This window comes from Erpetoichthys calabaricus, chromosome 12 (assembly GCF_900747795.2).
Source record: "Erpetoichthys calabaricus chromosome 12, fErpCal1.3, whole genome shotgun sequence".
Lineage (NCBI taxonomy): Eukaryota > Metazoa > Chordata > Cladistia > Polypteriformes > Polypteridae > Erpetoichthys > Erpetoichthys calabaricus.
In genome coordinates, this window is record NC_041405.2 from 13,673,342 (window position 1) to 13,699,403 (window position 26,062).

General features: G+C 40.8%; 1 protein-coding gene across 2 annotated transcripts in view; it reads right to left on the bottom strand.

Moving 5' to 3' along the window:
- The window catches only part of tab1 (TGF-beta activated kinase 1/MAP3K7 binding protein 1), a 112,243-nt gene that overhangs the window by 25,186 nt on the left and 60,995 nt on the right, over positions 1 to 26,062 (bottom strand). For both annotated transcript variants that reach the window (XM_028815124.2, XM_028815123.2), the window contains exon 7: positions 4,491 to 4,602. In XM_028815124.2, coding sequence (XP_028670957.1) covers positions 4,491 to 4,602 — 112 coding nt within the window. The remainder of the gene's footprint in view (positions 1 to 4,490; positions 4,603 to 26,062) is intronic.

Sequence of the window (26,062 nt, forward strand, 5' to 3'; positions counted from 1 at the left end):
ATGATAAAGAAGTGGCAAGTGTTTGGTACTCCTAGGACCCTCCTGGATCCTCCAAACTGGATGGAAGAGCAAGGAGGAAACTGGTAAGAGAGGCTACCCAGAGGCCAATGACCACTTTGAATAAGTTACAGGATTGTATGGCAAAGAGTGGTCATTGTGTACATGTGACAACAATTTGACAAGCGCTCCACAATTGTGGCTTCGCAAAGGAAAAAGCCACTTCTCAAGAAAGGCCACATTAAGGCTCGTTTGAGCTTTGCCAGAATGCACCTTGAAGATTCTGATGCCAAGTGGAAAAACATTTTTATATTTTCTATCGAACTATTTGGCCTCAATACCAAACGGTACACCAATGAAGCTCACCATTCACAACACACCATATCTACAGTAAAGCATGGAGGTGGCAACATCCTGTTGTGGGGGGCCTGGGGCTCTCGTTAGGGTAGAAGGAAAAATGGATGAGGCAAAATGCTGTCAAATTCTGAGGAAAACCTGCTACCCTCTGCCAGAAAGTTGAAGATGGGCAGAACGTTCACCTTTCAACACGACAACGACCAGAAGCGCACAGCAAAATTGACCACACAGTGGCTGAAGGAGAAAAAAAGTGAATGTCCTGGTGTGGCCCAGTAAGAACCCAAACCTAAATCACACTGAAAACCTGTGGAAAGATTTGAAGATAGCAGACCACCAACACTCACCATCCAATCTGACCAAACTGGAACAGTTCTGTAAAGAAGAGCAGGCAAATACTGAGTGGGCTCAATGTAGATGTGTAAAGCTGATAGAGAAGTCCCAATAGACTCAAGGCTGTCATTAAAGCAAAAGGTGGGTCAACAAAATATTGACCTTGGGGGGTGTGTGGGGGGGGGGTGTTTGGGGTTGTGATCCTTTATTAATCGTTTTTGATTTTTTTTTATCATTTTTCTGAACTGTAGCTGTGATATCTTTCACTTGGATGTTAGAGGTTGTATTGAGTAAGTAAAGCTGGGAAGAAATATTTTTTATGTGTGTTTTCATTTAAGGCTGTAAAGCAAAAAAAATGAGAATGTTTCAAAAGGGGGGATTCTTTTCTATACCCACTGTAATTTACAGTATACAATAAATATACATACAGGGGCATCAGGAAGTATTCAACTCCTGACACTTTTTCACATTTTTTATGTTCCCGCCTTATCCTATAACCTTTTAAACTTCATTTTTTCCCTCATCAAACAGCATTTAATATTACAGAATGCCAATGTGAAAACAGGACTTTAGACATTTTTGTAAATTTAATAAACAAAAAATGTAAATCCCACATTGTCACAAGCATTCAGACCCTTTGCCATGACACTTGAAGTGTGGGAAGTGGATTCCATTCTATTGATCATTGTTGAGATGATTCCACACCTTGTCTGGAAAATTCAACTGACTGCACGCAACATAAGAAAGGTTTACACACCTGTCTGTAGAAGGTCCCACAACTGAAAATATGCACCAGGGAAAAAAATCAAGCCATGAGGATGAAGGAATTGCCTGCAGAACTTAAGAGACAATATTGTGTTGAGGCACAGATCTGGGGAATACTACAGAAACATTTCTAGATCACTGAAAGCTCCCAAGAGCGCAGTGACCTCCATAATTGTTAAATGGAAGAACATTGGAACAACCATAACTCTTTCTGGAGCTGGGTGTTTTAGCCAAGCTGAGCAATCAGGGGAGATGGGCTTTGGTATGAGAGATGACCAAAACAATTGACAGGTCAGCTCTTGATTAGCTCTAGAAAATCAGTGTGGAGATCGGTAGAATTTCTAGAAGGTCAACCACCACTGCAACACTCCACTAATTTTTGCTTTATGGTAGAGTGGCCAGATGACACATTAATCTACATGGATTTTGTATAGTCACCAAAAGGACTTGCAAACTATAGATCATGATATTTAAGATTCTCTGGTCTGTTGAAACCAAAATTTTAACTCTAGGGCCTCAATTCCAAACGTCACATCTGGAGGAAATCAGGTGCAATTCATTGCTCATGCAATATACCATTCCAATGGTGAAGCATGCACGGTGGTGGAAGCATCACGCTGTGGGGCTGTTTTTCAATGACAGGGACTGGGAGACTAATCAGTGTTGAACAAAGCAAAGTATGGAGATATTCTTAGCAAATGACCTGCTCCAGAGTGCTCAGGAACTCAGACAGGGCCAAAGGTATCCTAAGTACAAAGCAAAGACAACATAGGAGTGGCTTAGGGATAACTCTGAGAGTGTCCTGGAGTGGTCCAGCCACACCCCAGATTTAAACCCAACTGAACATCTCTGTAAAGACCCAGACATAGCTGTATATCGACAGTCTTCATTTAACTTGACAGAGACTGACAGGATCTGTAGAGAAGAACGGCAAAAAACCACCAGATCAAGGTGTGCGAAACTTATTGCGTGAAACCTATGAAGACTCCAGGCAGTAACTGCTGCAAAAGGTGCTTCAACTAAGTACTAAGTAAAGGGTTTTTGGGGCGGCACGGTGGCGCAGTGGGTACTGCTGCTGCCTCGCAGTTGGGAGACCTGGGGACCTGGGCTCGCTTCCCGGGTCCTCCCTGCGTGGAGTTTGCATGTTCTCCCCGTGTCTGCGTGGGTTTCCTCCGGGCGCTCCGGTTTCCTTCCACAGTCCAAAGACATGCAGGTTAGGTGGACTGGCGATTCTAAATTGGCCCTAGTGTGTGCTTGGTGTGTGGGTGTGTTTGTGTGTGTCCTGTGGTGGGTTGGCACCCTGCCTTGTGCCCTGTGTTGGCTGGGATTGGCTCCAGCAGACCCCCGTGACCCTGTGTTTGGATTCAGCGGGTTGGAAAATGGATGGATGGATGGATTTTGGCATAAGGCTGCAACCTATTAAAATGTGCAAAAAGTGATGGCTTCTGAATACTTTCTGAAGGCAGTGTACATATGAATTAACTGTTAAGCGGTTCAATGATTAACCATTTAATCAACCAAAACATTTCATTTTCTCTGGAAAAAGACAAAAAGAAGCCTAAATTCTAATTGCTCTATTTACTAATTAAATAATGGATTATGAATATGAGGGTGGTGCAGAGGGTAGCACTGCTGCCTCGCAGTTAGGAGACCCGGGTTCGCTTCCCAGGTCCTCCCTGCGTGGGGTTTGCATGTTCTCCCCGTGTGTGTGTTGGTTTCTTCCCACAGTCCAAAGAAATGCAGGTTAGGTGCATTGGTGATTCTAATTTGTCCCTAGTGTGTGCTTGGTGTGTGTGTGCCCTGCGGTGGTTTGTTTCCTGCCTTGCGCCCTGTGTTGGCTGGGATTGGTTCCAGCAGAACCCCCTTGACCCTGTAGTTAGGATATAGCGGGTTGGATAATGGATGGATGGATGGATGGATTATGAATATGAAGATGCAGGCTTGGAATTTGATAGTTACATGATGCAGAATTGTCAACACTAATACAAAAGGAGCGGAAGACAGTCAATCAAATATTCAGTTACCATCATGTGTATAGAAATATTCCAGATTTCAATGTACAAGCAAGAGGCTTTGCTTAGGATGAGGACAGTAGCGGATTGAAAAGTATCCTCCATATATTACATCAGTCTAGCTGGTGACGACTGGAAGTGGCATTGTGAAAGTATCTTTTTTTCATTCTTTTGGGTGTTTTCTTGTAGGTCAGGATAGTTGTTGGCCTTTTTGATTCTGTTTTTTCTGTGTCGCACTGTTTCTTGTGGCATAACATTAAATAGTATCTCATTAAAATAATAAAATCATAAATACTTAAATCGGTCAAAACAAATAAAGTCCACATGAGATGTAAGGAGAAGCAAGGACTACTGCTATATTTCAGCAGCACAGTCCGCTCAGTCAACGATGAAGATGCAAGGTGGAAATGTCATTGTAGTTGAGAAGAGATTTACGTGTAGGTGAAAAAACAAAAAAGCAAACTGAATCAATTGATTGATTCCCTCATTTTTAAATGAGCATAACAAATAGAAGCATTTTAGCTGCTCAGCGTACACTGCACATTTCAGCTTAGCTGCCTTTCAGCAGAATTGTTATTTATCAATGACATTCAACAACTGACATTACATGCCATTAAAATAAGTTAACTCTGTTTTGTTCAAAGCAATAGATTACCGCTCTTGCTACATTCAGGCAGTGCTGTATTGTAATTTTTTTGCAATGCCTAACAGTCATAAAAACTACATTGGCATCACATGACAAGGCAATACTGGGATAAATATTGCCAGTGTAATTTAAAAAATCCTCAGACTGCTGCACTGCTGATAAATGAATTCTGCTGAGTGATTATCGTGCTAGTCCCGCAATGAATGCATTGTCATAAAGTCGCTTTATTTTGTGAAGTGAATAGAGTGTTAGTGTCACAGATAAGGACATTCAAGAGTATATCAGCCAGCAGAGCAGGTGGAAAGTAAAAAAATGATGAACTAGTAAGACTTTCTGAAGGTCCCTTATCATTTGGAAATGTTTTTCACATTGTAAGGCCATACCTCAGTAGGTCTATGTCGCTGTAGCTGTATTTCACTCGATAATCACCTATTCTCCTGGTACTATTCTGGCCACCAATCAAGCCAGCTTGCTTAATCTGAACAGAGTCCAATCCTGTCAAAAGAAAAAAAAAGACATACTTGACAACTTATTCACAAAAATCTATCCTGAATTCTGAGTCGCGCCACATCTATATTGGTGGGTGACTTGTGCTTCGTGTTGCCAAGATAGACTCCAGTCACCAGTGACCCCATACTGGATTAAGTGGGTTTGAGAATGTTATGCTTGATAAAGATGAAGAAAAATTATAAAAAGGTGTTTAAAATAAACAGCACATACAACAACCTATATTACGAGGGGCGTTCAAATATAAACAGGAACTTATGACCTACACTTTTTTTTTATTGAATACCATGAAACGACTTACATACTTATTTTTCTATGTAGTCTCCCTGCCACTGCAATCCACTTGTTCCAGCGCTCAGGACGGCCCTTAATCCCAGACGATCAGAAGTCTTGTAACTGCATGTTGACTCACTCTTTGCACAGCGTCATTAACCTCCTCAATCAATTTTTTGGAGTATAGAAACCTAATCAAGGACTTTGTTAAATGGTGTGACTCAAACCACCTACAACTGAACACCAGCAAAACCAAGGAGCTGGTGGTGGATTTTAGGAGGACCAGGACCCTCATGGACCCCGTGATCATCAGAGGTGACTGAGTGCAGACCTATAAATACCTGGGAGTGCAGCTGGATGATAAACTGGACTGGACTGCCAATACTGATGCTCTGTGCAAGAAAGGACAGAGCCAACTATACTTCCTTAGAAGGCTGGTGTCCTTCAACATCTGCAATAAGATGCTGCAGATGTTCTATCAGACGGTTGTGGCGAGTGCTGTCTTCTACGCGGTGGTGTGCTGGGGAGGCAGCATAAAGAAGAGGGACGCCTCACGCCTGGACAAACTGGTGAGGAAGGCAGGCTCTATTATAGGCACGGAGCTGGACAGTTTGACATCCGTGGCAGAGCGACGGGCGCTGAGCAGGCTCCTATCAATTATGAAGAATCCACTGCATTCACTGAACAGTATCATGTCCAGACAGAGGAGCAGCTTCAGTGACAGACTGCTGTCACCGTCCTGCTCCACTGACAAACTATCTATCTAATCGACTTGAGTTTCTTCCCTCCTAAAAATTCCTTCAGTGGGCCGAGGAGAGGATAGTTCCTCTTGGAATGACTTGCACCACTCATAAACTCTAGAGCAGGGGTCTCCAACCTTTTTTCCCCTGATGGCTACTTTTACAAAATGAAAATGGCCGAGAGCTACTCACGTTTTATAACATTTATTCTCATGGCTTATTTCAACCCAAACAAACTGAATAAGCTTGTTTTGCCTGAAAATTTACAAAATGTTGGTGTCCACAAATCACATTTTGCATTAAAACATCACAAAAAGATATTTAGTTCACCTGCAAGTGCATTTTGTTTGTCTGTATGCATTTTCTAGTGTATCTCACACTATTGAATTAAAACATGAAAGCTGTCAAAACAAAACAATACAATTCCAAATACAGGTTGACATTCAAAAATCAGGCCATCGATAATCCAGATCCTTCAGATTTCTGGCATGGATTTCAGAGTGCATTTTCAAATTTACCATGTTGACGCGCCACTGTTTTCAGAAGGCGCCGTTATGTTTTGATGGCACTGTAGTTGATAATCAGTTGCTGGGTCTTGTTTACACCGGCTAACAGGCATTCCTGCTCATTCCTTCTCATTTTATCATTTATTTGCTGCTGTAGAGTTGAATTAAAATTCTGTAGAACTGTTTTATTTAGTTGGTCAACATTAAAATTTCATTTGCTTTTCATTTAGTGTTTAATTTTCTTCTTTAAAGGACTGTACAGGTAGTCATTTTCTGTTAAATATATACAGCATATATAAAACCATCCAAAATCCGGCATTTTCAAAAATCCGGCACTCCTCAGGTCCAGAGGTTGCCGGATTTCTGAATGTCAACCTGTACACAGATATGACTTATTCATTTTGTCACATGTCACTATTTCACTTTAGTCACATGTCCAGTTGCATGTGTGACATGTTTTTTAGTTAGTCAGATGCCTCAACAAGAGAGGTGTATGGTGGAGTGGAGCCACTTAGGTTTACTCTTCTGGAGTCATTTGAATATTAGTCTGTCAGTCGTGTTCTGAACTTTGATTTCATGACATTCATGTCAGACTCACAGAGGTATGGAGACCCAAACAAAGCAGACATTTTCAGAGCTGCTTGGTGAAGATTCTTATAGTTATCTGGCTCTACTAAGCTCCCTGTGGAATAGCTGGACAGCAAAACTTGGAATGGAAGCATGGAAGATCTCTTTGAAAACTCTGTTTTTTGCACACATATGAACTTATTTCCTGACCAATTTAAAGGAGAGAAAATTGCACCTTTACATTTTTCGGGATGTAGTTGACGCAGTGAATGAGACAGTGAAGGTACTGCTCATCAGTCTCCTCAAGAAATTTAAGACCCAGTTTGATAATTTCAAAATCCTGAAAGAAGTGCTCTCACTTGTCCAAAACTCTTTCAACAGCTGCTGCCACCAGGACATGCCCCATCTGTAGCCAGACTGCGTTCCCCATATTGGCGAGGTGTCATTCCAGATGGAGATAATTCAGTTACAGAGCAACAACGTGATCAAAGCCAAGTTCAATGAGAAGGAACTGTGAATGTTTTGGACACAGTAGGCACAGCGGTACACTAATTGCAACAGACTTGCCGCTTGCATTTTGATCGAGTTTGGCTGTGCCTACATCTGGGAGTCTGGATTTTGAATAATGAATCTCATTAAGAATCAGAGGCACAGAAGATCATCTCAACCAGTGCATGCACCTTTGCTGTAACCTCCCACAAGCCTTACTTAACCATGGTCCTGCAATGTCAATCGTCCCATTAATACAGTTCACTTGTAACATTCATTGAATTTATTTAGGGTTGTAATTGCTGTTAATTGTTTATTCCCTTTTCAAAATATATGGAAAAGAACTCTAGAAGAAAATAAAGACATGGTTAACGGTGGCCCACAATTATATTAAAAAAGTGGCCCTCTGGCTCAAGACTTTGAGCATCAGTGACCTATGGTGTGGGATTTGTTTTGTACCAATTTAAAAGAATTAGTTTTGAAATACCTGCTTTGAATTAAAAATCAATAGCTTTTCCATTGTTTTAACATAAAACTTTGCATATTTCCGAAGCCATTTTTTGAACCTACCTTTTTTTAAAGGGTGCCAGTAGTTCTTTTTTGAACCATACATATGTACGAACTGGAGTGGTTGTTTTTGTAACATTCCTCCCACTACACCAAATCCTTACAACGAAAGGTAACTTTACTAAATAAGTAAAGCACAAAAGGAAGTGTGTTCTACAGAAAAACAGAAAAGTACAAATTCAACAGAAAATAATAGCTCTAGCTAGGACCCTGGGCCTATCCGTACAGGCCCTGAATTCTGTCCACCTCATGGGGTGGCATGCACACTTAACACGCTGCACAAAACCTCAGCGTCTCTTTCTCTTTTGCATAACCTGGCTAATTCCTACCAGTTTGCACATATCCTCTCTCGCCTCCTGACTTCAGGATTTAAACCCTCCACGGACGTTATTGGTGCTGAAGTCACTGACGTCAGAATACCCTGGGGATTCCTCACCAGAACTCCCTCCGGCTTCCACAGGTATAACAGCACCAAAGATCATTGGTGGCTTCCAAGCACTACAGCTAGCTCCCAGGTGAATTATCCTTCACACTATGCCACTTTAAAACTCAGAGGACTTCTTTCAGTCTACTGTTTGTTCACTTTTGCTGTCCTTTTACTTCAGGTCCTTTCAAAATGATTACATCAGAGCACTCTCTCCAAAAACAGATTGAACCGGCTTGTGCACCTGCTTTGCACCAACCACCTGCTTGCAGTTCACCTGTTAATCTGCAACCCGGCTGATTATATTTTTTTCATATCTCTCTATTATAAAAAAAAAAATCTTGGAAGGCTTGGGAGGAGACGCTATGCAATTTTCTCGAAGACACTTTAACGTACCGCAAGACAAGGCATTGAGACAAAAGGACAGCTGCTGTACAGGCTTTTAAATGATCAACGTGCAGCACGACAAGCAGGACACACAGCTCGGCAGCAGCAAGACAGCAGCTGATCCGACCGCATCCCCTTAGCATGCATTCAGCACCCCCCAGTTCGCAACACGAGCGGCAGAGACACGAAGTGGATGCTGTGTAGCATCCCGGGTTGTGTACGAGTGAAGCGAGCAGGGGGCAAAGCCCCCAAATTTACATAAGAACTACAGTTTTTTGTTTTCTTCATTGTTCATTGACTTTTTTCATATTATTCTGCATTGTTTCTATAGATGAATGCTCTTTCAGAAATGTTATCTCCATTTTGTATGAAACCAGATTCAACTTATTAAATTAAAGTTAATATTATTTTTTTCCTTAGTCATCAATACAAACTACAAGGAGTAAGTGTCATATAAAAAATATAACTTTTGGGTGGAGTATTCCTTTAATACTTGGTATTTCCTAGATTGTATCCAGATATAATTTAGCCGGATAACATTTACATCTGTCATTAAAATGCATTTTCTGTGTTCACAACAAGTCTAAACAGATATCGGATGTCATCATCTTCTGTTTTTATAATTATTACTTGTATGCAGATAAAAAAAAAACATATTTGTATTTACACCTGTGTTAAACACGGTTGTTCTCCATTTCTTAACTTCAACTCTATTAACTTAACATCAACTTTATTGTCATTTGTACTCAGTACAATGAAAATCTTATTCTACAAGTCTTCCAGAAATTAACAACAATACACAACAATTATAAACAAAAACATTCAAGTGAAAAAGAAATGCAAAACTAAACAGAAGTAGGAGTACATGTACAAATAAATAAGATGATTTCATGTAAGCTCTGCAGGCATATGGTCTCAAGATGGCCTTCCTTACTCCAGACACATGCTAGCCTGCAATGCTGAGAGGATCGGTAGTGGATGGGTTCTATTTACAGGCCTGATGGCATAAGAGAGAAAACTGTCTTTTACCTCTGATGTTCTAGCTGCTATGGTCTTATAGTATCTTCCTGATAGTAGCAGTATGAATAGTTCATGTATTTGGTGGGTTGTGTCCTTAATAATGTTATGGGCCCTCCTGAGAACTCTGGTGTTATGGATGTCCTCTAATGCAGATAGTGCTGTTCCAATGATATTTTGTGCCAATTTAGGAACTCACTCTAGAGCCTTGTAGTCCCATTTTGTACTGTTCCCAAACCAGACTGTGATGGAGCAGGTGAGGATACTCTAAGACCTTATTGTGTCTAAGTGATCCAATCACAAGTGCATTAACAACAGTTTTTTTTAACTTGTTTATGAGCTATCCAATCACAATCAGATCACCAAACGTGACCCGCATGTGGATGCCAGGTGTCCTATTGTGACCATCTCACCCAAACTAACCAAAAGGAGTGAAACCTTCAAACACAGCCAGGGAAGCAGGCCTGAATCTCACCAACCATTGTGCACCAAAAGGCAGCCTAGCTTCCACTTGAGTGGCTGGCTTGGGCCTGCACCGGGCTAAAATGCACTTAACTCTTATAGTTTCATGTAAGAATAATAGTTTTCATATGTCCCAAAATACACACAAAGTGCCTCATTAGAGAGGGGAAAACTGTAAACCCCTGGTTAGTAGAGAGCAAAGAAACAGAAAAAATCTTAAAAAAAAGGAGAACTTATTTTCAAAAATTATAAAAGTAAGAAAGGAGGCAAAAAGGATTTGCCAGCAAGACAATCCTAAGAAAAGACTAACCAGAAAACAGAATCTGTTTAAAAACCAGTCTTCTTTTGGCTGCTCCCGTTAGGGGTCGCCACATGGATCATCCTCTCCTCTGCACATGTCCAAACCAACGCAATCTCGCCTCTCTGACTTTGTCTCCCAAACGTCCCACCTGAGCTGACCCTCTAATGTCCTCATTTTTAATCCTGTCCATCCTCGTCACACCCAGTGCAAGTCTTAGCATCTTTAACTCTGCTAACCTCCAGCTCTGTCTCCTGCTTTCTGGTCAGTGCCACCGTCTCCAACCCATATAACATAGCTGGTCTCACTACCATCTTGTAGACCTTCCCTTTCACTCTTGTTGATACCCGTCTGTCACAAATCACTCCTGACACTCTTCTCCACCCATTCCACCCTGCCTGCACTCTCTTCTTCACCTCTCTTCCACAATCCCCATTACTCTGTACTGTTGATCCCAAGTATTTAAACTCGTTCACCTTCGCCAACTCTACTCCCTGCATCCTCACCATTCCTCTGATCTCCCTCTCAGTTACACACATGTATTCTGTCTTGTTCCTACTGACCAGTAAATGTAAAAAAATATGCAATAGCAAAAAGAAAAAAAAACTCACCAACCAGCAAGCTCATACAATGTACTGCAAAGGGACTGCAATTCCCATGAGCCTTTATAGGACTGGGAGCAGCCCCTCAACAGAGATTGGCAGTGTGGTTAGGGGTCCACCCACAAAACAGAAGGGACATGGCAAAACAAATTTTAAACACGTAGAAACTACATAATAAACACAAATGATGTAAAATACAAAAATAGCCAAATAATAAAAATAAATAACAATACTAACCAAAGAATAAATAAAGTAACACAACAATGGACATAAAAAAGGAATTTAAGCATAAGCCTGAGGGGAAATTCTGGCTTATGAATAAGATGTGTGACCCTATAATGGGCACTTAACTGATGTTAACTTAGAAATACAACTGTTTTGTGCATTGACAGTTTGTACTATAAAAGGAGCGATATACTGTACAATAAATATTGAACAGCGTGAAACACAAACAGTAGGCCATACTATAACCACAAACCAGGTTTTAAGATACCCCTCAGCATGTCAAACAAACAAAGAAGATTTTTGAAAACTTACACACACAACTGTCAAATAATCAAAAATGGGTTTATACTCCTGTACAAGCTTGTGGCTTAATTAAGATTGCAATGGGTAGAACGATCTAAGTCATAAAAAACCTTACACTTGGATAGAATAAATGCACTGATTTTTTGGCATTTATACATGGGGCCACTTCTCACAGAAGAGCACCATAAAAATTACAGAGAACAGTATAACGGCAACATAAGATGAGCTGGTATACTCACAAGTTTCTCAGTCTGGCACCTTCAGTTGTGTCATTGCTGATTAATTACCCAGCTCCATTTCTGCACTGCCCTCTGGGTCAGAAAGTCTAGGACAGCAAGGCACTAATTCCAATACCACACTCACCCCCCAGCCCACACTTCTGTTTAAACCTACTGTAATCTCTAAAAAGCCTTTCCTCCCCCCAACCCCACTTCATTTGCAATAGAGCCATCCAAAGGCTTTTTAAGATTCTGCATGTGGGCCAGATCTTACATTATCTGGCCTCTGGGGGCACATGATCTTTCAGCAATGTGTGTGTGAGTGTGCAGTAAAAGCATCCGCTAATGTGGAGTTTTAAAATGTATGGCAACTTTAGTCTTCTTGGCTTGTTTCCATTGCAAAATGTCTGACATTGAATAGCTGAGACAGCTGGAACACCAACGATGACAAATTTCCTTGCACAGTTGCTTTAAATAAACTGTCACTTCTGCAGGAATTCAGACTTGATGAAACACGTTACTTTATATAAACACCTTTCTCTAATGAACAGCATCTCAATATGGTTTTGATGTACAGAACTACAGTATGATTCCTTATATACACACACATATATTTTAATTTTACAACACACAGGCATACTAAGTGACTTGCTCAGGGTCGCACAGTGAGTCAGTGGCATGGCCTGAATCATCACCCTGTGGCTAATAGTCCCATCTTCCAACCATTCATTATCTAACCCGCTATATCCTAACTACAGGGTCACGGGGGTCTCCTGGAGCCAATCCCAGCCAACACAGGGTGCAAGGCAGGAAACAAACCCCGGGCAGGATACCAGCACCCACACACCAAGCACACACTAGGGACAATTTAGAATCGCCAATGCACCTGAACTGCATGTCTTCGGACTGTGGGAGGAAACCCACACAGACACGGGGAGAACATGCAAACTCCATGCAGGGAGGACCTGGGAAGCGAACCCAGGTCTCCTTATTGCGAGGCAGCAGCGCTACCCACTTGTCAGCCATGAATTTAAGTCACACCAAGGAATGATGATGAACAGGGTGACTGATTTACTGTTGGTAGAACAAATGATTACTAAACAATAAACGCCATGTGTAAAACATCTATCTTTCCATTTTCTAAACTAGGGCGCTTCACTCGCCAACCCCTCGGCCTGCGCTACGTGCCAGCCACTTTGCATCTCTGCCGCTCGCGTATGTGGATTTCACTTTCACCAAACAACAAATCTTTTAATTCTCGCGGATAGGCCTCTTCATTGGGAAGAAACACTACTTTTCCCAGATTGCAACACGAATTAGACGATCTACAAGTCTCCGACTTATATTTTAAAGCTGAACAATAGCTACATACTTCTGCCATATCACCTATGTCCATATATTCAATCTGTTTTTGCTGTTCCGTCATTTCACCGAGTAATAATTTCCATTTGTTAGTGCTAATGCGATCTTTACAATCAGTTTTTTGAGACTTTCAAATTTTAATACTTTCATTATCTCTAACCTGCTCTGCATGTGTATCGTGCCAACGTTTTTGAACCTCTTTGCGGCGTTCTACTTTGTCTTCTACTCTTTGTCTTTTATTTCCCACCCCGCTTGGAGCTGAGACCGCAGGAACTGTGTCTGAAAATAGCATTCACACAAATGAGAAGTGATTGGACCGCACGCGTGGGTGTAAATGTTTGAGAGGAGGTCGGGACTTGTCAAACATCACTGGGCATAAAGTCTCATCTCGCGGGACCTGAAATTATCTCTCGCAAGAGTTGAAATCATCTCAGAGAAGGTCTCGTCCCAGGATTTCCTTTTACAATAGAGAGATCTGCTTATGCAGAGCAGGTTTTCAAGGAAGCTGGAGGCTATCCCAGCAAGCATCAGGCACAAATCATTAACAATACCTGAGTGGGCCGCCAGTCCACATACTACGGCCAAATTAGCAACACCAATTCATTAACCTGCATGTCTTTGGTCCTTGGGAGGAAACCAGGTCACCCCGTTATTCTACAGTACATCACACTATCAACAGCAGCTGGTACCAATGACACACCAGAAGAAAGAGTTAATAAGATCCATGCCACATTTTGACTCCAGGTGATATTTTTTCCAGTTTTCAAGAGTCCATTTTTGGTGTCCAATTTAACTGACACAAGATGAATATGTTGTAGCTTATCAGCTTCAAGGTCAGGTGCATTACGTTAGTGTAACATTACTGGTGTACTCTGGAGAAGTCAGTGTTTATGAAAACCCCAGGAAGACATCTGTTTCTAAAATACTGGAACCAATATATCTGGCACCAACAATCATACCATGGTCAAGAGTAAACTGTTAATTAGATGAAGCGTCCTGCCAATTCTTACATTTAGTTGATCAACCTCAGCTTGCTGTAAGTGGCCAAGTCTCATAGGTGCAGGGCTTGGGTATTGCTGTACTTAGTCTGCATTTTTTAAATCATTTTGCTGTCAAAACTGAAGGACATAAAGGTCTCAGATTTAATAGAACAATAAGCACACATATGGCCTTCAGTTACATAAATGATTTTGTCTTCCATCATGTATGTTTTATAAGATGCTGAAGGCTTACTTGTAATTCTTCTGTACGCACTTTGCAATTCTACATGTAAGTATACATCCGTTACTTTTTATTAAAAACTTTACTAATAGGCCAGCATGGTGGCAAAATGGTTAGCAATGCTTCATCATGAATGCTGTATCCGACTTTTAAATTCCATGCCTGATTGCTGTCTGCGTGGATTTACATATTCTCCCATGTCTCAGTCTATTACAGTCTTTCTTCTATCTCTCAAAAGAACGTTGTGTTAATTGGTCATTTTGGATGTGCCCTGTGTGATTGTGTGCAAGTGGGCCCTGCAGTAGACTGGCACCTCACCCATGTTAGTTCCTTCCTTGCAAATAATATTACTGGGATGGGCTCCAATGAACTGAATTAAAACAGTTTCTATAATATGTTACTTGACTGGACAATGTTTCTTCTGCCATTGTAATGCTTGCTCAGTGTTACATGATATGCCAAGAGAATTCAGTTGTACATATCAACGGTGCACAGGGAGTTATTATGTTCTGAATGAGACAGGAAAACATAAAAGGCTTTGAAACACAGCAGGTGTGCTAAGTAGGCCCTCCTCTCTCCTCTGTCCAGTGACAATGTGACATTACTACTGTTTCTGCTCCTTATATTTCCCTGTTCTAATCACAGTATTGCATGTCCAGAAGTCAACCTCTCTCCTGGATACAGCATGGAACTTCTTCATAAGCTTGATGGGGTAGTTTGACATTTAACTGCCAATACAGGACACAGACCTTCCTCTTATTATTTAATGTTTTGTTTATTGCTAAGTGGTCTTTGAAAACCTGCTTTTAGTAATATAAAAACTTAAAATCTATATAAAGATATGTTCTACTCACTTTCATTACAGTCACTTGTGCTGCCTTTGTGCCTCATAATAAAAGGGAGTTCTACCAAAAGCATATACAGTAATCCCTCCTCCATCGCGGGGGTTGCGTTCCAGAGCCACCCGGGAAATAAGAAAATCCGCGAAGTAGAAACCATATGTTTATATGGTTATTTTTATATTGTCATGCTTGGGTCACAGATTTGCGCAGAAACACAGGAGGTTGTAGAGAGACAGGAACGTTATTCAAACACTGCAAACAAACATTTGTCTCTTTTTCAAAAGTTTAAACTGTGCTCCATGACAAGACAAGAGATGACAGTTCCGTCTCACAATTAAAAGAATGCAAACATATCTTCCTCTTCAAAGGAGTGCGCGTCAGGCTTTAAAGTATGCGAAGCACCGTGTAGCACGTCGCTTCAGGAAGCAGCTGCACAGAAGGTAGCAACGTGAAGATAATCTTTCAGCATTTTTAGACGGAGCGTCCTTATCGTCTAGGTGTGCAAACAGCCCCACTGCTCAATCCCCCTACGTCAGGATCAGAGAAAGACAGCGCAAGAGAGAGAGAAAAGTAAGTTGGGTAGCTTCTCAGCCATCTGCCAATAGCGTCCCTTGTATGAAATCAACTGGGCAAACCAACTGAGGAAGCATGTACCAGAAATTAAAAGACCCATTGTCCTCAGAAATCCGCGAACCAGCAAAAAATCCGCGATATATATTTAAATATGCTTACATATAAAATCCGCGATGGAGTGAAGCCGTGAAAGGCGAAGCGCGATATAGCGAGGGATTACTGTACAATACATTATCTGCATGTTTCAAATTAGTTTCTTTTATTGACCATTTCAGCTAATTTTCACTTAAATAAAAATTGCTTGAACACAGAAGAGAAGATGATTATTTTTATTTTGGTTTTCAACAGCCACTCATAGCATTCCTTATGCCATGTGGAAGCTTTCTGCCCAATGTTCATTTTAATTCCAGGATTTACTATACTGCTAGGTCATGGTCTGAGTTTATTCAACAGAGAAGAGTCCTAAAAATGCAATTCACAAATCTGCTTTTTTGGTGACTGGGGAGGATTACTGTGTATCAAGAGGAAAGAGGAATACAGAGATGAATAAGCAGTATTACGCTGTATTACACTAGTCTCCAAAAGCTATACAAGTGTATTACTGTTAATGGAAAGGTAAATATTTTTTATATTTAGGTTTACATATTTGTCTTTTCAGTAGTCTTTCAATGCCAAATATATATCTAACAATTATAAACATATATATACAGGGGTAGGCAAAAATAGGTTTACAGTTGCAATTATGTGAGGCTGGCAATCAGAGCACCTATGAGATTGTACATAAGTGCACTGTAACATTGTGACATTCTTTTGAGTTAATAAAGTTAATAAAGCTATTGAGTTAATATAGCTATTGTAATAATCAAAACATGCATGTCTTTTTCCATACAAACAACTGTAATACTACCTGGCCCACCCCTGTAAATCTGTATATATATAAAATCTAACGTGTCTGTCTGTCTGCTTTACACAAGAGAACTATTTAAAAGATTTAGATCGTTTTTTTTTTCTATAAATTGCTTGAACATTCCGGTTGATTTTGCGACTTCTCTTATTGCGTTAAGTATCATAGTTCGCTTGCGGTACCGATTTATTTGCGCAAAACTGACAGAGATGCATCGGGCCAAGGGGAGGTGGGGCGGGGCCCTCCTCACTCACGTGCCAGCCTCAGGGTGGTCCTTACCTCCGCTTAGCTAGGAAACGAGAGAACTGCTTAACAGATTTAGATCGGGTTTCTTATATATAATTTGCTTGAAAATTCCGGTTGATTTTGCGAGTTCTCTCATCTTGCTATGAAGCATAGTTCGCTTGCAGGAGCGATATATTCGCGCTAATCGGAGACAGAGGCTGCAGGCCAAATCATCCCATAGATTTTCGATGATATTCAAGTCAGGGGACTGAACATTGTACGTCTCCCTCTGCATGAATGCCTTTGTAGATTTCGAACTGTGTTTTGAGTCATTGTCTTGTTGGAATATCCAACCCCTGCGTAACTTCAACTTTGTGACTGATGCTTGAACATTATCCTGAAGAATTTGTTGATATTGGGTTGAATTCATCCGACCCTCGACTTTACCAAGGGCCCCAGTCCCTGAACTAGCCACACAGCCCCACAGCATGATGGAACCTCCACCAAACTTGACAGTAGGTAGCATGTGTTTTTCTTGGAATGCGGTGTTCTTCTTCCGCTGTGCAAAGCGCTTTTTGTTCTGACCAAATAACTCAATTTTTGTCTCATCAGTCCAAAGCAATTTGTTCCTAAATGAATCTGGCTTGTCTAAATGAGCATTGGCATACAACAAGCGACTCTGTTTGTGGCGTGAGTGCAGAAAGGGCTTCTTTCTCATCACCCTGCCATACAGATGTTCTTTTTGCAAATTGCGATAAATTGTAGAACGATGTACAGATGCACCATCTGCAGCAAGATGTTCTTGCAGGTCTTTGGAGGTGATCTGTGCGTTGTCTGTCACCATTCTCACAATCCTGCTCATTTGCCGCTCCTGTATTTTTCTTGGCCTGCCAGACCTGCTGGGTTTAACAGCAACTGTGCCTGTGGCCTTCCATTTCCTGATTCCATTCCTTACAGTTGAAACTGACAGTTTAAACCTCTGAGATAGCTTTTTGTAGCCTTCCCCTAAACCAGGAGACTAGACAATCTTTGTTTTCAGATTTTTTGAGAGTTGCTTTGAGGATCCCATGCTATCACTCTTCAGAGGAGAGTCAAATGGAAGCACAACTTGCAATTGACCACCTTAAAACCTTTTCTCATGATTGTCTATGACTAACAAGGCTTAACGAACTCATCCAACCAATTTGGTGTTGTAAGTAATCAGCATTGAGCAGTGACAGGCATTCAAATCAGCACAATTACAAGGGGACCCACATTTGTGCACAGCCAATTTTTCCCATTTGATTTAATTTCATACAACTAAATACTGCTTCACTAAAAATCTTTGTTCGGAAAACACCGCAGTACTCAGATGTTCCTAAGAAATAAAGGACATGCCACTGTTATCTTTTTTGTTGAGAGTAAATTATTATGCAGGCTGAGGGGGGTTTCCAAACTTTTTCATATAACTGTATAACACCAGTTACCCACTGACTTAGAAGAGGAGAATTAGGATTCTTCCAGTTTAGCAAGATAAGTCTATGTGCCAATAGTGTATTAAAGGCAATTCCAGTTTGTTTGTCCTTCTCCACTTTAAGCTCCTCTGTGAGACCACCAAACACAGCTGTTAGTGGATTAGGAGGGATTGTGACACCAAGGCAGTCTGAAAGGCATTTAAAGATTTTGGTCCAGAATGATGTTAATTTGGTGCAGGCCCAAAACTTAAAATCAAATGTATATTTGTGTAGGTGTTGTTCTTGGAGTTGCTGCTTGAACCTCTCGTAATATTTTGCAAACAAGGTATACGTTACCTTGTGCCATTTTATAGTCACATCCTAAGTGCACAGATACAGTCAAATTGTTTGCATGGATTTTCTACAGCTGGGATACAGGCAGGAGAAGCAACTTGCTCAAGTTTATACAGTGAGTCCCACATGTGAGAAGAACTAGACAGGCAAACTTGGGGATTGAGGTTTAGGTCTAAATTCTACAGGCGCTGCATGAAATAGTGCGGCCACCTGACATGTTGAGTACTTGAAATGATTGGTTTTGTAATGAAACAAGTGCCAGATTTCCTATGGGATCAAATCAACCAAACCAAAACCATTAATCATTGGCTTTCTTTAAAATCATATCCTGAAATTTGACATTAAAATTATCTTCAAACACTGCCCCTGGACAAATATTCCTTCATTTCAAAATGTGATAACACACTTAAACGGTTAAAATAAATTGTGTGCCGTTGCGAAACAATTATCTAAAACTTGTCTAAAATGTAATAAGAAAAACTTCCTTAATTTTGCACAATAATTAGCCAAATTATGTATAAGTAAGAACCCAACTACAATGAAAATTACACAACTTGAGTCCATATATGAAATAACATGCATTAGGACCCACTGACTCAACTTTCTTTTGAATTAAATGTGAACTGTTGAAGCCCCCACCCTTAAAACACTTCTTTGTTAACAAATTCAAATGTGGCACTACTACAGGAAAAAAAACAACAAAAAGCATACATGTTGGGGCAAAGAATATGCACTTTGAAAATGGAGGGCACCAAAAATATCATTTTTCATATCGTTTTACATGTATTAAAAAGATTAAAAAAAGAAAACTGAAAATGATCTAATGTCACATTAATTAAATCTCTTGATCTGGAATGAAAAGCTTCATTGTATTCAACATGAATTCCATCTTATTTACTGAGCTCGTCTGCTCCAATTTTAGGGTTGTGAGGGCCTAAGCCTATCCCAGCCTTGAACACTTTTTCATTTTTCCTGTATACAGCTACTTACACAGTTAGAAGTGCCATGCCTGCAAGCTGCGGCTCGCCTTTATGACCTTGTTTATTTGGTTTAAGATATGACTCAGCTTCTGCGGCTGCCCTACATTTCTAAAACATTTTCATTTGCAGTGTATTTACAACTCTGGTATCTTTTTGGGGCTCTCCAGATGAACCATAAAGCCAAGGAAAAATGTCAAATGTTAAAACAAATAACCTTAACGGATTTAAATCCCATTGTGTGGTGGAGTGGAAGATTAAATTCAGTTGAATTTATTCTTGTATAATGTTCTCCACCAAGTATAGACTCCAGAACACTAACACATATTTACAGTTTTAATATGATGATACTGAATTACTGGAAAAATACAACATTTAAATAAATGGTGGGGCGGCGAAACAGGAAATTTTCAATTGACGCTGAATGTAAAAATAAACAAAATACATTTAATGATGAAATGTATTGTACAGGATATGCAATTAATGATGGCAAACAATATTCATTTTATGTTTTGACGAAAACCTCATGAAGGTGTCGTCCACACATTCTGACAGCCTGTTGTGGAAATTCTGCATTGCTCGACACCACACGTCAAGAGGAATGCCAGCAATTTCCTCTTCAATCCTCCTTTTTTAGTTCAGCAATGGTTGTAGGACGTATTTGGCTTTTAAGATGTCCCCACAGATCACAAACAGTGAGATCTGGAGATCATGGAATGAAACCGTGGCGTGAAATTACTCGCCTTCCAAGCAATCGTCGAATAGCTGCCATCGATTGTCGCGAAGTATGCAAAGTGGCTCCACCTGGGGACTTCTTGTTTTTTTTAACGCTGAACCCGTTTCTTCGAAATTATGCACTCATGTTGTCATTGTGCGATCATGATGTCCTAACTGGTAATGACGCAGAAATTCCCTTTTCGCAGCAGTCACACAATCACCATTCTTATAAAAGGCTTTCACAGTGAACGTTTGTTGCGCACCACTCCACTGCTCCATTATAACTAATGGCCAGGGGTTCTAAATGAGGTCACGTTGGTCCCAAACAACTGCCGACGCCCCGGGGTCACCAACACCTACTTTCAAAATTTCCCGTTTCCCTGCGCCGCCTTGTATATAAACATACATATTAAGTTAAACTACAGTGACTAATATAAACAAATGATGGCAATATAAAGTTCCACTAATATAAGACCTGAGACATGGCAGGTTGGCAACACAGTAGAACACACAAATTCCAACTAACTGCATTCCTGATAAAAATAATCCCTTGAGGGGGCCACAGTGGTTATAACAGAGCAAAGCCTTAGTAGTAATGACTTAGCCCAAATAGTTGTCGTCTCCCACCTGGACATTTTTCAATGTCTTAAACATATAAGATTAATATTCTGTCTTTATGATATATCATTGCACTTGAAATATATGTGGGTACATGTAAATAACACCACTACTGGCACAACACAAGTACCGACCTGGCACTGCACACTGCGTGAGGTGTCCTTACATGGTTACCATAAAGTATACTGGTATATACAGAGTTACGTGAGGTATCCTTACAAAGTTACCATAAAGTATACTGGTATATAGAGAAGAACATGAGGTTTCCTTACAATGTTACCAGAAAGTATACTGGTATATACAGAGTAACGTGAGGTGTCCTTCCAAAGTTACCATAAAGTATACTGGTATATACAGAGTAATGTGAGGTGTCCTTACAAAGTTACCATAAAGTATACTGGTATATAGAGAAGAACATGAGGTTTCCTTACAATGTTACCAGAAAGTATACTGGTATATACAGAGTAACGTGAGGTGTCCTTACAAAGTTTTTATAAAGTATACTGGTATAAACTGAGTAACCTGAGTTGTCCTTACAAAGTTACCGTAAAATAAACTGGTATAAACAGAGTAACGTGAGGTGTCCTTACAAAGTTACCATAAAGTATACTGGTATAAAAAGAGTAACGTGAAGCGTCCTTACAAAGTTACCATAAAGTATACTGGTATAAAAAGAGTAACGTGAGGTGTCCTTACAAAGTTACTATAAACTATACTGGTATACAGTATCTACTGTAAATATGCAGAGTTATTGTCAGGGAGTTCATAAATGTGGCCTCAGATAAACTGGCAGTTTCATTCTGGGTGAGTTTTCTACCTTGACTCTGTTATTGTCGGGATAGCATCCAGCCCCTGTGATAATGAATAGAGTTAAGCAGGATTTGATAATGAATGACCATCTGGGTATATTATAACAAACACACACACACAGAAATATGTTGTGCTGTACAAAGCTTAGAAAAATATCCTATTGCTAACTTTCCAAAAATACCATTTAACAACTCATTTACTGTTAATAGACATTGGTTACAGTCCTTCTTTAAGAGCAAACCCTATTGTGTTTGGCAATGCATGCTGGGGAGAAACACAAACTGCAGCTGCCTCTCTCATCCTTTTTAGACTGTTGAGTACAGTAAAACAAATTTAGATGAAAGATGAAATGAATCGGGGCAGTGTGGGCAGAGAACAAAGATTGTAAAAAACAACATGCCCTGTATGACACCAGCCTACACATGGTAGTAGAAAAAGACTGAGAAAAAGAAAAACATAAGTAAGGGTCAGCTGTAAAACTGCCACTTTTGGAAATTTGGTAAGTTGGGTACCATCACTGATCTCTCTTTCAGTCTTCAGCCCAGAAATCTAGTAAATTTACTATAATCTTATAGCAGGGGTGGGCAATGTCTGTCCTGGAGATGCAGGTTATTGTTTCAACCCAGTTTCTTAATGAGAAGACAATCATTGCTAATGAAGCACTTATTGTTCAAGTGACATTCTGATGCTTCATTTTAGTGGTCTCACTTGTTATGGCTCCTCAGCCTTAACTGCTTATTTCAGTCTTAAACAGCTGCATTCACTGTTGTAATGGCTCCTTATTAGAAATAAGATGCAAATACCAAAGGAGCCAGCAGTTCTCAGTCTAACTTGTTTCCATTGACACCTGTGTGTGGATTCATCTCGCACAATCTGGTTTAATACATCACTTAAGAGAAAAATGTGACTGACTGAAAATGATCTGTTTTAGGTTTTACATTATTTGGATGATATCCTTGGAAAGGAAAAAAAATCTACGATATAAGAACCTAACATTGCAGACTGACATGCTGTAAAATTAAATAAGGTCTGAGATTGGCAATGACTGGTTTCTAATTAAGCAATTGGGTTGGAACAAAAGCCTGCAGCCACTGCAGCCCTCCAGGACCGACATTACCCACCCCAGTCTTACAGTATACCTTTAAAAAAAAACATGGGGTGGGAGATTCAGAAATTCTGGTGACCTCAGAGATGGAAAATGAACAAGGAAGGGAATTTTAAAGATCATATTTACACGGGAATGAGTTTTTGAATTAAAGACCCACCTTTCTCCTCATTCACGGGTCAAGAGTCCTGTCTTCAATTCAAAAGCTTGGTCCAGTGTGAATGCGTATCCTCTCTGTGCACTGCTCTGATTTTCTGGAAGTATTTATTTAACCATATTTTGACCAAAAAAATGTATGTGTTTTGCCCGTTGTGAGCACAGGACTGGATGACTTGATGTGTGTAACGTGAAGGATGTTTTTTTTTTTATATTGTTGTTGTGGTCAAGCGATGGTCTCCATTGATGCCTATTCTGTCAGAATATATCTCCATTCTATGTAAAAGCATGAGATTAATCATTTTTCTTGACCACACTACAAAAATATAAAAAATATTATTTTTAGTGAATAAGTCTTTTAAACATTATGATATTTATAGCAGCTGTTCTCAAAAAAGATATACTGTAGTTGTTATCGGGTAGGCATGCAGACAGTCTCTGCCCTACCTAAGTGGTCAAACAGTAAGGTGGCATGTGAAGAAATACAAATACTTTATGAAAAAGAAAAGGTTGCAATACTTCTTATTTGATATAATCAGTGTCCTTGTCCTAAATAAGAACACATTCAAGCTTGGAAAGCAGACAAGACTTAAGTGATTATTTTTAATAAGCAGCAGCCCTCTTATCTAAAGAAATGCCTGACGATTGCTTCATGTTAGTGGGGAGTCACAACATTGTTCATTACCACGTAAACAGTTGAAAAGTACTGTGAAATATTACCAAAGTTTTGTGCAAAACCTATTGAGAAATCACATAACCTTATAAAAAGCAAAAAGTGGCAATGTGATGAAGCACTGAATTCATCTGCTTTATTCAGGAGTGAATGAGTCACTACAGTAGTTCTGTTCCGACTGGAGTGCACTTTGTGTGGAGATTGAATGTTCTCTTGTTTTGGGGCGCCATATTCATTGTGTTTAGTCACAGGGAGTCTCTAAACATCCAAAGTAGGAGTGTGGTGCTCAGTGAATTACTGCAGAGGTGTGTTCCAATCATTTGCTTTCTCACAGAGGACTAAAAGTGTTATGTTGAAAAGAACAGCTGCCCATATTTTTAAATGCTTTACCCCAGTAGCATTGAGTGCAGTGTGTAGAAGCCAGTGTGGCAGGCAGCTGGGGTTCATGCCCAGCCAGGACACCCCGGCACTGTATCTTCCGGGTGAGCAGCCCTGGAAGGTGCAATACCTCCCCCTGGATGCTAGATGGCCACTCCCCTGGTTTGGAGAGGTGCCTCAGGTTCCCGCAGGGCTCCACGGGAGTTGTGGGCCACGTATTCAGCACACACGGAAGTGCAGCCAGAACACGGCAATCAAGCACCTGGAGCACTTCCAGGTGAACTAATAAAGGGGCTAGCAGCCACCACTCGAGGAGCCAGAGTCGGGAGGAAGAGGACAAAGCTAGATGGGAGGAGTGGTGGTGCCAGAAGAGTGTTTGTTTTGAGTTTAAGTGCTTTTGGGACTGTGTATTGCCTGTTGGGTCCACGGGGAAGACGTGCCCCACAGGTGAAGAAAAATAAAAGTCTTTGTGTTTTTACACGTGCCTCTGAGTAAGTCTGTGCCGGGTCGGGCGCTATACAGTGTTTGCTTTCACACCAGTCTTGGAAAGGGTTCTTGTTGAACAGAGGATCCACTCAATCAAAAAGTCATCTTATAAATATCTTTCGACATATGTGAGGAAAACTGGGATTACATCAGGGATCGGCTCTGAGCCCTTTCTTATTTGCAATGGTGATGGACAGGTTGACAGACGAGATTAGACAGGAGTCCCCATGGACTATGATGTTTGCTGATGACATTGTGATCTGTAGTGATAGTAGGGAGCAGGTTGAGGAGACCCTGGAGAGGTAGAGATCTGCTCTAGAGAGGAGAGGAATGAAGGTCAGTATGAACAAGACAGAATACATGTGTGTGAATGAGAGGGAGGTCAGTGGAATGGTGAGGATGTAAGGAGTAGAGTTTTGGCAAAGGTGGATGAGTTTAAATACTTGGGATCAACAGTACAGAGTAATGGGTATTGTGGAAGAGAGGTGAAGAAGAGAGTGCAGGCAGGGTGGAATGGGTGGAGAAGAGTGTCAGGAGATGATTTGTGACAGACGGGTATCAGAGTGAAAGGGAAGGTCTACAGGACATTAGTGAGACCAGCTATGTTATATGGGTTGGAGATGGTGGCATTGACCAGAAAGCAGGAGAGAGAGATGGAGGTAGCAGAGTGAAAGATGATAAGATTTGATTTGGGTGTGACGAGGATGGACAGAATTAGAAATGAGTACATTAGAGGGTCAGCTCAAGTTGGACGGTTGGGAGACAAAGTCAGAGAGGCGAGATTGTGTTGGTTTGAACATGTGCAGAGGAGAGATGCTGAGAATATTGGGAGAAGGGTACTAAGGATAGAGCTGTCATGGAAGAGGAAAAGAGGAAGGTCTAAGCGAAGGTTTATGGATGTGGTGAGAGAGGACATGCAGGTGATGGGTGTAAGAGAGCAAGATGATGAGGACAGGAAGATATGGAAGAAGATGATCCGCTGTGGCGACCCCTAATGGGAACAGCTGAAAGAAGAAGAAGAAGAAGATATGTGAGGAAAACTACAGTACCTAAGCCCTATTCCCAAAGGATTAGTTTTACAGCGGGAGGTGGGGTAAAGTAATAATTACTGGAGTCCATTCTGCATCACTCATGTCAGTAACTTTTAATGGTCTGCACATTCACGTATCAGTAAAGTTTAAATAGCCTTTTATATTCTATAAAAGGTCTAAAAAAAAAAACAACCAGGTTAAATTAATCCCATGATTTGAATGATTGGGATGTGTGATGGATGGCCGGCAGCTCAACCCGGCCGGGACAGTCAAAGGATGGAAGGATGGGGGAAGGCAGCTACTTTGGGACACTGCCTACCCCACGACGCAAGATGGCGATTTCCCTGCAGCATAGCAGTGCACCCGTATTCCTGCAGTGCACCATGGGATCTGGAGTTCGGCTTCACAGTCCTGCCGAATACCATGGGTGCTGCCACCAGGAGACTCTGAAGGGAGACCGGGGGATTTTTACTTTCCATATAGCCCGGAAGTATTCCCAGGTCAC